Source organism: Hesperophylax consimilis, chromosome 17, assembly GCF_061612785.1.
Source record: "Hesperophylax consimilis isolate HC1 chromosome 17, BYU_Hcon_1.0, whole genome shotgun sequence".
In the NCBI taxonomy this organism is placed as follows: domain Eukaryota; kingdom Metazoa; phylum Arthropoda; class Insecta; order Trichoptera; family Limnephilidae; genus Hesperophylax; species Hesperophylax consimilis.
Genome location: NC_142852.1, coordinates 32,608,635 through 32,622,309, shown reverse-complemented (window position 1 = coordinate 32,622,309; position 13,675 = coordinate 32,608,635). Strand labels below are relative to the sequence as shown.

Genomic DNA, 13,675 nt, shown 5'->3' with positions numbered 1-13,675 from the left:
ACTTGTTTTTTTATTCATTCTTTATCCTGTACTGCAATTAAGTAGTTTGTCATAAGGATTTGAAAATTGGAACTGATTGTTTTAAGAATTCAGACAAGCGATTAAAGTTATATAATATTCTTCTAATATAATATTTTAACAGAAAATAATTGTTATATAAAAAAATTGATCTTATTAGTGAAGAATTCAGATTATCCAGTGATTTTTCACAGATGTGCGCTATTACATAACTAAATATGAAGAAATTCCTGTTTATTGCAAACATATTTTCTTCTCTTTCTTTTCAAAAACATATTAATATTTTGAAGAAAGATAAATATTCAAAAAATAGCTCCATTGCGAATTACATATAAAAAAAGAATAAACAAAAGGAAAATTTGTTTTTTTGAGCTGATGGTCAGACGGGCAGACGCAGCTTATGGCCACACCACACTCTCCACCAGGGGGTGTAGTGGGCCATGCGGAGGAACAGTTGATGGACAGACGGGCAGATGCAGCTTATGGCCACACCACACTCTCCACCCAGGGGGTGTAGTGGGCCATGCGGAGGAACAGTTGATGGACAGACGGGCAGACGCAGCTTATGGCCACACCACACTCTCCACCCAGGGGGTGTAGTGGGCCATGCGGAGGAACAGTAGATGGACAGACGGGCAGATGCAGCTTATGGCCACACCACACTCTCCACCCAGGGGGTGTAGTGGGACATGCGGAGGAACAGTTGATGGACAGACGGGCAGACGCAGCTTATGGCCACACCACACTCTCCACCCAGGGGGTGTAGTGGGACATGCGGAGGAACAGTTGATGGACAGACGGGCAGACGCAGCTTATGGCCACACCACACTCTCCACCCAGGGGGTGTAGTGGGACATGCGGAGGAACAGTTGATGGACAGACGGGCAGACGCAGCTTATGGCCACACCACACTCTCCACCCAGGGGGTGTAGTGGGACATGCGGAGGAACAGTTGATGGACAGACGGGCAGACGCAGCTTATGGCCACACCACACTCTCCACCCAGGGGGTGTAGTGGGACATGCGGAGGAACAGTTGATGGACAGACGGGCAGACACAGCTTATGGCCACACCACACTCTCCACCCAGGGGGTGTAGTGGGACATGCGGAGGAACAGTTGATGGACAGACGGGCAGACGCAGCTTATGGCCACACCACACTCTCCACCCAGGGGGTGTAGTGGGCCATGCGGAGGTACAGTCGCTGGCAGGTGTCACCCTTTGTCTTGTAATCCAAGTTGAGCCCCACCAGCAGCCGGGTGCAGGCCACTCTGCCACCGTTGCTGGCTGTGAGTTGGTCTATATAGTGTTCCTGCAATGCACACATTAGAGTCAGTCAATGCGGAATATAAGCAATGCCTTTGTGCAGTGAAAAGCTCGGTGGCACGAGCGGGAAATGGTATGAGGGGTGGATAGGAATAGGATACATCTGGGGGTCAGTGTGTCCAGAAGTGACGGACGTTGCATTCATCCCTCCCACTGCGGGGCGAGACGATGGGGAGAGAGAGAGTGCGGCTGGAGAGGTCCAAAGGTTTCCCTCAACCAGTCTCTCTCTCTCTACGCAGTAGGTGGGCAAACAGACCTAGACACACCTCACCCCGTGAACCCGGGCACCCCTACTAAGTCACCAAAAGCATCCCATATTAGGGAATGTTGTGAGGCTGAAGGTATAGGGGAGGGGAAGGAGATGGGAAAGATAAAGGTGGGGGAGTACTTGAGTAATCAGATCTGGCCACTAAACACGGCTAAAACCATTTCAAGTAATGCTTCAATTCTGAATGAGTTGATTAATCAATCAGTCAATCTTAGCCAATATTTTTGACATTGTCAAACAACGTTACGGTTAAACTAAATAAACCTTTTTAATCACCAAAATCTACAGAACAATCAGAATAAAGAGCTCCTTGCTTTTGTATTATTATTCCTTCGGGGTAAGAGAGGACTGTGTGTCCAAACTAATACTGTCGCGGTCGGTCTGCACAAATACATTCAAACGTGAGCACTCAATAAAATAGATTCCAACAGCAAAAATATTCGTCATGCACGGTGCCCGGAAACTCGTGGTATAAGCGGGAAACTTGTAAATCTACATCAAATACCATCATGTTTAATTTTCGGCTACTAAAGGGTTATAAAACTTTTAGAGCAGGCTGTACGCTTCAGTGCATTTCATAAAAGCTGTTATTAATCCCCTGGAGACTTTAATTATACCAAAAAATTATTTACTCAAAAATTAAATGCCAAATCAAAAAATGTTATACCACAAAATTAATATAAAATATGATATAGATTTACTAATTTCACAGTTGTGCTAGGATTTTCCGGACACCGTGTATAAAAAGAGTAGGTAATTACCCACAGAAAAAATTTCATTTACAAAAATAGCCAAATTTTACATTATTGAAATTGCATAATAAAAAGTAAATTGAACATTTGCAATTGAATGAACCAATACAACAAGACCCCTTTGTGTGTTAATCATTTAATTAAATAAGAAATGGGAACTAAAGGGATATTTAAATTTAATAAATGAATGATTTAACAAAATCACAGAATAGCCCGCAAGGTCCATCGAGAAGTGCATTGAATTAATGAATAGTTGCGTCATTGCTACTTACACAATGCCTCCTACTGCTGCTGCTGGTGATGCATATGTGTCCGTCTGTAACTCCGTCAGGTGCTCCATAACTGCGGCGAGGGAACAGTTTGCTGCACTCTTCTTGGGGCAGAAGGGTCGCTGGCTCCTGTGAATTTACACAGAAACAATAACAACGATCGTGTGGCGATCTACTCTGATATGTGACGCATATTTAGGGGCGGTACATGGAGCGTTTTGGTGAAACTCAAACCGTTGGGTTGGATATCTCCAAAGCCTTTGACAGAGTCTGGCACCGGGCGCTTATCGGGAAGTTACCATCGTATGGGATCCACCCAACCCTGCATAGTTGGATTGCAGACTTTCTGAGGGGAAGAACAATTCAAACCGTGGTTGACGGCTCTTCTTCCTCACCGCACCAAATCAATGCGGGGGTGCCACAAGGATCTGTGCTGTCTCCGACGCTGTTTTTATTGCACATCAACGATCTCGTTGAATGTGCACCAATTCACTGCTACGCTGATGACAGCACCGTTCACGAGGGTTGGTTATCTTTTTGACAGGCCCTCTTCCACCTATGATGTCCGAACAGCTCGGGAAGTTTTGAAGCCAAAAATTGACCACCACCTCGAGATGGTTCGTGCCTGGGGTAAGGCCAACTTGGTCAGTTTCAACGTCTCAAAAACCCAAGCGTGTCTGATTTCGGCAAAGAGGGAGATCAATGACTGTCTGGTGCAATTTGATGGGAGCACTCTCCCCAATAAAGACTCCATTGAAATGCTTGAAGTTACTATATCAGACCAGCTCAAGTATCGGGGATCCATAGAAGCCCGAGTAAATCAGGCCTCCAAAAAGTTGGGCGTCTTGTACAGGGCTAGGAGATTTTCAACAGTGACCAGCTGCTGACCCTGTACAAGTCTCAAGTCCGCCCAATTATTGAATTTGGGAGCCACCTTTGGGCTGGTGCCCCAAAATACTTAATAAACCTGCTTGAATCTGTGCAAAGGAGAGCGATCCGTCTGATTGACAATCCGTTGTTAACAGACCGATTGCCTTCTCTAATGCATAGACGCAATGTAGGCATGCTGTGTCTGTTCTACAGGTATTTCAATGGAGCCTGCTCCAAGGAGCTAGCAGCATTGATTCCTGATGCACCGGTGCACGTGCGCGAAACTCGACGGACACAAACTGAACACCCGTTCACGGTTGACGTTGGCTTCATGAGAACGGGCCGTTTTTATGACTCGTTTTTGTGTAAGTCGGCTCGTATGTGGAACGAGCTACCGGCATCTGTTTTTCCTCCCTCCTATAATCCGAGCCTCTTCAAGGCCCGCATTAACAAATCCCTTCCTACAGCCCTTACCTTATTCCGCGTCACAACGCCGCCCAACCGTGTGGTGACATAGTTCCCCTGTCTGTACACCGCACAGGCAGGGACACTCTTGTAAGGTGTCACATAAAAAAAAAAAAAATAATAATTTTTATGTATTTACTTTCGTACTCAAGAGATTCTGGAGGCCACTAATTTACATACTTATCCCCTTACTAATAAACGTATTTTAAATTTTAACAGACTGCCATATATGAATGGTTGTATAACAGTTGTGTTAGTTTTAAAACACATTTATTAGTCAGACACATAAAGTTTAAAACCTCACTTAACTTAACTATCTACCTTTCACTTTAAATTTCGTTTTGTAACTTTACACAATAATAATAATAATAATTGGATGACTTGTATAGCGCCGTTTTTGTGCAAAATCACCTCAAGGGCGCTGTACAAACTTATAATACATTTCTACAGTGATATATGTTATTACTTAACTATTTATGGAGTTAATATACAGTACAATAATTACCTGGTAGGTCACTTGAGATTTACACTTAATTAACATTATCTAATTGTTTATAAGCGGAATTTATATACAGGATTTAGGACATAATTGGAAAATTGAATATAACTGGACTTTCGCTCAGGAATGGTATGTTTAATATATAAGTTCTCCTCTCCTAAGCACAAGCGTCTGCTTTATCAGGAGAGTGTATGTAATATTAATATTATTTACCGGGAACCATTTATTGGATAACCAATGCCAGTGGTTCGCTACGTTTGGTGACTTAGCAGGGGTGCCCGGGTTCATGGGGTGAGATTAGTCTAGGTCTTTGCGTTTGGTGGGTCGGATTGAGAGAGACTGGTTGAGGGAGACCTTTTGACCTCTCCAGCCGAACTCTGTCGACCCATCGCCTTGTACCGCAGTGGGAAGGATGGATTCATACATCCCTTCCTCCTGGACATATTGATTCCTACCCACCCCTCATACTTTTTTTCCTTCCCAGAACTTTCTATAATTCCTTTCCTTAACACCCCCCCCCCACAGCATCCCCAAAGATTTTTTTCAGGTTCTCCTGCTAATCTGATTTTAAATTTATGAAAGGTTGAAAAAAAAAAAATTGTTAACACGTCCAGTGCTGAGCCCGTAGCAGGTACGTGCGATACAAAGTTCGCGGGATGCGCTACCCGTACAAGGTACGGGCATCTTATAACTTGGAGAAATGATAATAAAAAAACGTTAGCACAAACGGATTGTGTATATAATACCCTCAGCATGTAGGATAACTTCAGTATACATCTATATGTTGCGTGGGTTGGTCGCTATTGTTTTTTTTCTACCGTAGTACCGTTGTGGTGAGTTTACACGCGACTTTTTCTATACGTTTCACACAACTACAACGAATTATATGTGTGTGCGATAATTGTGATTGTTATTGACTTTATACAAAGTTTCTTCTTGTTTATAAGTATGTATTTTTTATTAGACTTTTTGTTATTATTTTTTGTGTTTTCGGACTTTTGAATCAAAATATTGTGTTTTAGACTACAAGTAATTTATATTGAATTCATTTACTATAAAGTGTTTTTTATTATTATTTTTGTGTTGGACTTTTGATTTTTTTGTGTTATACATACCTTGAAATATGGATCAGCCATCAACATCCAAAAGAGCTAGGCTAGATGACGACTTTAGCGACACCGATATGGATTTCGACGATTCGGGAAGCGACTTAGAGATCTTCTCCGAATCGGATAACGATAACTTGGAAGTCATGGATAGCGATGAATCGGATGAAGATGACATTATCCAGCCAGTACCGGCAGCATCAGCACTGCCTCCAAACCAACCATCAATGTCCGAACCAAGAAAGTGGTCAAATTCACCCAAACCATCACATCACATCCCATTTACCGGTGTATCTGGCATAAATTTTATGGAAGCAGGAAGAGAACCGATCAACTTTTTCAATGCCATCGCCAACGATGACTTGTGTGAGATAGTCATCAAACAAACAAACGATTATGCGGTAGAGGTGTTATCAAAGTCGAAAGGTGATAAAAGCCGAATCACAAGGTGGAGGGATCTAACAATCGAGGAATTCAGGAAGTTTTTAGGGCTTGTTTTCCACATGGGAACTATTAGGATGAATCGCCTAAATGACTATTGGAAGAAAAATCATTTATTCAACCTGCCGACATTTTCTCAATACATGGCTCGAGATAGGTTTCTACTAATCCTTAGAGTGCTTCACTTCAATAATAATGAGGAAGAATCAACAATTTTAGGAAAAATTCAGCCACTCATCGATTTTTTCAATGATAGGATGGAGATTATATATACTCCTAGTAAAAATCTTTCCATCGATGAATCGCTGGTTCTCTGGAGAGGGAGACTATTGATCCGTAAATACATGAAAGGGAAAAAAGCGAAATATGGCATAAAACTGTATATGTTGGGTCAGTCAAATGGATTGGCCCTAAAAATAATTGTTTATGGTGGTGCAGCAGACATCGAACTCGGTGGTAAAGAACACACTAACAAAGTGGTGAAGAAATTGATAGAAGGAAAGACTGGAGTCTGGCACAGTTTATACATGGACAATTTCTATAATAGCGTTCCATTGACGGAGCATTTATTAGAAAACAAAACATTTGTTACTGGGACCCTCAGATCAAACCGGAAGGATACACCGAAGGAAGTTACTGAAAAAAAAATTAAAAACCGGAGAGTCTACCAGCATGTATACAAATAAAGGGATATGCGTCACAAAATGGAAGGATCGACGTGAAATTGTGACGATATCTTCCGAATTCGATGGGCAATTGACGAAAACTACCAATCGTCGAGGAAAGGAGGTTTGTAAGCCAAAAATGATTATTGAATACAACAAACACATGAGCGGCGTAGATTTTCACGACCAAATGCTTGCCTACTACCCATGTCGTCGAAAAACTTTGAGGTGGTATAAGAAACTGGGAATTCACATTTTCCAATCAATGCTAATAAATGCTTACTATTTGTACAATGCACAGAGTGAGCGTAAGAAAAGTCTATATGATTTAAGACTGGAAGTAATCGATAATTTACTTGGTCCTACTCTTTCTGCCATTCCTCGTCCATTAGTGTCAAATATAAGACATTTGCCAGCCCTATGCGAAAGAAACGACAAAGGAAAAGTACAAAAAAGGGAATGCTAATATTGCTGGGAAAAAAATCAAAAACGGAACGATTCCAATTATTGCTGCAAGGAATGTCCACAGATACCTGGATTTTGTATCGAACCCTGCTTTAGAAATAACCATGATGAAAATAATGTATAAAAACCCTATTGTTTCATTTCAAACAGATTACAAATTACCTGATCACTGCTTTAGGAATTACCATGATGAAAATAATCTATGAAAACCCCATTGTTTCATTTCAAACTGATAATTACCTGTTCACTGCTTTAGGAATTACCATGATGAAAATAATCTATAAAAACCCCATTGTTTCATTTCAAACTGATAATTACCTGTTCACTGCTTTAGGAATTACCATGATGAAAATAATCTATAAAAACCCCATTGTTTCATTTCAAACCGATAATTACCTGTTCACTGCTTTAGGAATTACCATGATGAAAATAATCTATAAATACCCTATTGTTTCATTTCTAACCGATAATTACCCTTTCACGATGGTTTTGCCTGCACTTTCTCTTTTTATAACAATACTATATAATTACCCTTTTTAGGCGGTCAAAATCAATTTGTTATAACTATACTGTTAATAATAAAATTAATAAATACTATATATGACAAACTGCATGAACGTGATGAAAGCAAAGATTGTGTGTAAGGACAGGGCAGTCTGGCGTTCTGTTTTCTCTGTTTACCCCCGTAGTAGTAGTAAAAAAATCAATCTTGAGTTTACTAATAATTTATAAAAATATAATTTCTTGATGAGTAAATAGTACAGTAAATATCTCGTGTAAACTCACCATTACGCAATGACGCCTACTATCTTGTCATGCCAATTACTTAACAACTGGAGAGTATGTAGCGCTGTCAGGCAGTGCGATTGGTAGGTGTGATCCCCAATAATAAACCAAACATGCAAAAGTCCCCATTTTTTTCGGATTAGGGAAGTAGTCCCGTTATGAAAATTGCGTATTTTATCAGCACAGTTGGTTTACGCCATATTAAAATAACGCAGTGAAAGTGAAGTTTCTCGCTAACTTAAAAAAAGCACTTGAAATTTATATAGGTGTGATAAAAAAAATATTGATTGAAAAGGATATTGTGAATAATTATGTTATTTACATGAACTAAAAGTGCTGAACTAATTTGGCTTTGAATGTGTCTAGATTTAAAACGAAAATATCAGCGACCTCTGCAAGCTCATTGCCCGGGCATTATGGTTAACTTACATTAGCATCCCACAGGTCCCACACAGAGAGTCTGAGTCCTCCCACAGAGTCCTGGGGCGTGTGCAGACAATCTGGCCGATACTTCCTGCTGAAGAGGACCCTGAAACACCATCACAGAGTTACTCTATCTATAATTATACTTCCTTACTACACCTTACGTACCTTTACTACCATTGAAACATTATTTTAGATATGACAAATTTAATGAAAATGTATTGAAACCAGGAAATTTGTAATTGGTCTTGTGGCAAACAATTATTTTTTGACTTTTATCGGATTACCTCACGAGGGTCACAACTGCCCAGAGCCAGTGGGACTATGGCATCCACATAATGCCAAAGGGATTAAGGGAGAGGACGGCGGTGGGGTAGCACCTGGCTATTCAGATCTGATCATCTAACACGGCTACCGGGGCGATACTGAGAGTATCTATTGGTCTGGAATGTGTCGCACATTTAATATGTTTTGTAAAATTATGTATAGACTAACACAATATTTATCAACCAAAAAATGGTCACAACGAGATTAGAACCCGCGAGCTCTACCACGGAGGTCAATAATATTAATATGGAAATTATATTTTAAAATTGATAATAAGTCATTTGTTATTAATGTTTGATGCTTACGGCCGGTCCATTTCCAGAAGAGCTATGTCATGAGTTCTTGGACTACTCCCGGGGAGGTACTGGGGATGGAGCACGACCCTTGTAACTGTGAACACCACCTCTGGACGGGGAGAGATATCCTCAGCAGATAGTCTGCAACCAATCAACGTTCAACCAACAGTATTATTAACATTCCATTGACATTAGTAACTGACAAAGGTTTATACAAAAATAAACTACCTTTTTCTGCTTAAAAATTGTACAAAGTTTAATAAAAATGTTATATTAATTTGTCGTTGTTCTATGAACGATTTATACAGTCATCGATATTAACAACTTTCAATTTCACTCTGATTAAATTAGCTGTTGAAAAATATGAGACCATATTTTGTAAGATTTTAGATTTAAGATTTTAGATTTTCTCCCCTTCTGTCTGAAATTAATTTTAGAGTCCCGAGCGTTAGAACTAGAGAAAAATCACTTTTTCATCTCCATAAATGTTCTACTAATATAAGACAAAATGCGTTTATATTCAGAGCCTGTAGTATATTTAATAAGAATTTTAATGATATGGACATATTCTCAAGTAATTTAGGAACCTTTAAAAGATATGTAATAACTAACATTAAATAATTTTAAATATTCTACTTGAAGTTATCATGTTATTGCTTTGAAACCTATCCAGTTACTTACCTTCCAATTTATACTCATGTGTTCAATTTAGTTGTAGGTATACATTTATTATATTATTATTATTGCTATTGTGTAGTGCTTTTATTGATTGCTGCTGTGTTGAAATTTTACAATACATTTTGTTTTGAATTTTAGTTGGTTATTATTATATCAGTTAAATTTAAATTTTTGAAATTTAGCTGGTTATTAGTATATTAGTATATCAGTTAACTTTAAATTTTAATTTATTTGTGTTCCTAGATCTGTTATTATTTTTTATTTATTATTTACAATTTTGTATTTTTTGTAAATTTTTTTTTGTAAATATTTTTTTTTTTTAAATTTGTATTTTGTACAGGTACAGGGTGGAGCTAAACAGATAGTTTGTATGCTATCTAATTACAGGTACAGGATGGAGCTAAACAGACAGTTTGTATGCTACAGACAGTTTGTATCTCAATTTGGTAGGCGGGAATGGGTACCGCCGCCCTGGGAACCATTTATTGGATGACCAACACCTCTGCCACAGGTCACCCCAAGTGGTTCACTACGTTTGGTGACTTAGCAGGGGTGCCCGGGTTCATGGGTTAAGGTTTGCCCAGGTCTTGGTGGCGGGTGCGTCGGCCCACCTTCTGCGTGGCGGGCCGGTTGGGAGATGCTGGTTGAGGGAGACCCTTTACAACCGGTTACCGCTGTCCGGACCGCTCGATAGTACAGGGGCCCGACCCTCAGGCTCACGACTAAGGGTGGGCTGCCCCATCAGCGAGTGAAGAAACCCCGCCACTGCTGTTGTGCCGGTTCGTGACCGGAGGGGACCCAGCAGCAGCGTTTGGGGCGCATTGGATGCCCTCTCCAGCCGGACTCTCCCAGCCTATCGCTTAGCACCGCAGTGAGTGGGCTGGAACCAAACGCTCATCACTCCTGGACAGCCTGAACCCCATATTCCTACCCACCCCTCATACCTTTCCATTCCAGACCTTCCTTTCACTTCATACCCTTAAAAAAGAAAAAAAAAATTAAAATCATGAATATACATAAAAACAAACTTAACATCATTACAGCGGCGAGTAGCAGGCGTCCCCGGTGCGGGCCAAAACTGTTGGTAAATTTTGCCAACATTCGCGGTCTGCACACTAATTTAAATTCAGTTCATCACCATCTTTTGTCCCAACGTCCCAACCTTCTTTTCCTATCCGAAACTCAGATAGCCGAGCTGCCAGACTCCCCCTATCTAGACTGCCCGGGCTTTACCCTTGCAAGCAAGTTCCGATTCAAAGGAGGAGTCTACCTCTATAGTCGAGCTGACGTCAACTGTGTACGACTATTGAGTCTGGAAAACTCCAGATTCAACGTAATGTGGGTGCGCGTCAATCTTGCCAGTACGGCAAGATTGTACGCATGTCTATACCGCTCCCCGAACCATAGCGAATCAGACACTTCCGAGCTCTTCAAACATTTAAGAGATACTATTGATGATCTCTTGCCCCGCTACCCTTCGGCCGAGTTTATTGTTCTGGGGGACTTCAATGTTCATAAAGAACCATGGTTGAAGTTCTCTGGCCCAACGGACTCGGCTGGCCGACAGGCGGAATCCTTTGCCATTTGCTACGGATTAGAGCAATTGGTTCAGGAGCCTACAAGGGTTCCTGATGTCCAGACTCACCGTTCCAATCTGTTAGACCTATTCTTAACTACTGTGCCACACGGTTATAAGATTGACGTCACAGCGCCTCTGGGATCATCTGACCACTGCCTAGTGACGACATCAATCCCCGTTAGCCTCAAACCAACCAATGAGAGGCTGAGGAGAAAAGTGTGGCACTATAGGTCAGCAGATTGGTTCGGTATGCGGGCCCATTTCAACGCTTTTCCGTGGTCAGCTATTTGTTTTCGGACTTCGGACCCTTCAAGATGTGCCCAGGAGATTGGTGAAGTCATCAAATCGGCGATGGATGGCTACTAAAGAAACTGGTGTGGGCTCAAAGCCGTGGTTCAGTCGACAATGCTCCGAAGCAGTTCGACGAAAAAACGCGGCTTACCGAGCCTACAACACATCTCGAACGCCCGAAAGCAGATCAGCATACAAAAAATCGGTACAGGGTGGAACTAAACAGACAGTTTGCATGCTATGTAAGTACAGGTACAGGGTGGAGCTAAACAGACAGTTTGCATGCTATCTAAGTACAGGTACAGGGTGGAGCTAAACAGACAGTTTGCACGCTATCTAGGTACAGGTACAGGGTGGAGCTAAACCGACAGTTTGCATGCTATCTAAGTACAGGTACAGGGTGGAGCTAAACAGACAGTTTGTATGCTATCTAAGTACAGGTACAGGGTGGAGCTAAACAGACAGTTTGCATGCTATCTAAGTTCAGGTACAGGGTGGAGCTAAACAGACAGTTTGCATGCTATCTAAGTTCAGGTACAGGGTGGAGCTAAACAGACAGTTTGCATGCTATCTAAGTTCAGGTACAGGGTGGAGCTAAACAGACAGTTTGCATGCTATCTAAGTTCAGGTACAGGGTGGAGCTAAACAGACAGTTTGCATGCTATCTAAGTATAGGTACAGGGTGGAGCTAAACAGACAGTTTGTATGCTATCTAAGTACAGGTACAGGGTGGAGCTAAACAGACAGTTTGCATGCTATCTAGGTACAGGTATAGTGTGCAGCTAAACATACAGTTTGACATTTGAAAACGCCGATTCTAGGTGCGATTCGGGTTTCTATCAAATAGTAATAAGCTGCCAAGCTTAACAACATGACAGTTATCTGCGTACTATCATATGATATACTTTCTTATTGGTTTGTTGATTTACTTTAATATTCCGAATTGGTAGTGGTACTACTATACGACGCACTTTCAATATTAGTATTTAGTAAATTCGTGAAGACACTCCTACCGCCATCTATTGATGTAATAATAATATATAAGTTAAGTAATCGCTAGTTAAAGTCTGCCGGGTCCGCCCTGATACCCCCCGTATGCCTACATAAGGTGACGTCTAAATAAGCTCAGTAATCGCTAGTTAAAGTCTGCCAGGTCCGCCCTGCTACCCTCCGTATGCCTACATAAGGTGACGTCTAAATAAGCTCAGTAATCGCTAGTTAAAGTCTGCCAGGTCCGCCCTGCTACCCTCCGTATGCCTACATAAGGTTACGTCTAAATAAGCTCAGTAATCGCTAGTTAAAGTTTGCCGGGTCCGCCCTGCTACCCTCCGTATGCCTACATAAGGTGACGTCTAAATAAGCTCAGTAATCGCTAGTTAAAGTCTGCCGGGTCCGCCCTGCTACCCCCCGTATGCCTACATAAGGTGACGTCTAAATAAGCTAAGTAATCGCTAGTTAAAGTCTGCCGGGTCCGCCCTGCTACCCCCCGTATGCCTACATAAGGTGAAGTCTAAATAAGCTCAGTAATCGCTAGTTAAAGTCTGCCGGGTCCGCCCTGCTACCCCCCGTATGCCTACATAAGGTGACGTCTAAATAAGCTCAGTAATCGCTAGTTAAAGTCTGCCGGGTCCGCCCTGCTACCCCCCGTATGCCTACATAAGGTGAAGTCTAAATAAGCTCAGTAATCGCTAGTTAAAGTCTGCCGGGTCCGCCCTGCTACCCCCCGTATGCCTACATAAGGTGACGTCTAAATAAGCTCAGTAATCGCTAGTTAAAGTCTGCCGGGTCCGCCCTGCTACCCCCCGTATGCCTACATAAGGTGAAGTCTAAATAAGCTCAGTAATCGCTAGTTAAAGTCTGCCGGGTCCGCCCTGATACCCCCCGTATGCCTACATAAGGTGACGTCAAAATAACTTTTCTAAACATTATCTGTGGTCGGGAAACACGTCGAACTCGCTCCCAACATTTGCACACGGTTGACATATGTCACACGAGAACGGGTCGCTTAAACGACTTGTTCTTGAGTTGAATAGCTCGGCTGTGAAACCTCCTGTGTATCATCCCTCCTACAATATGGGTTTTGAAATTTTTTAACTATCGATTACTGAGCTTATGCTCACTCTTTCCTCTCATCGAAAGACCCTCCACACA

General features: G+C 41.7%; 1 protein-coding gene across 1 annotated transcript in view; it reads right to left on the bottom strand.

Annotated features, from left to right (window-relative positions):
* Positions 1-710: 710 nt before the first annotated feature.
* The window catches only part of LOC149416447 (uncharacterized), a 110,360-nt gene continuing 97,395 nt past the window's right edge, over positions 711-13,675 (bottom strand). The window contains exons 11-14 of the mRNA XM_089641687.1: positions 8,986-9,117; positions 8,360-8,459; positions 2,637-2,762; positions 711-1,330 (exon numbers count right to left, since the gene is read on the bottom strand). Of these exons, the coding sequence (XP_089497813.1) occupies positions 1,163-1,330; positions 2,637-2,762; positions 8,360-8,459; positions 8,986-9,117 (526 nt within the window). The 3' untranslated portion in view covers positions 711-1,162. The remainder of the gene's footprint in view (positions 1,331-2,636; positions 2,763-8,359; positions 8,460-8,985; positions 9,118-13,675) is intronic.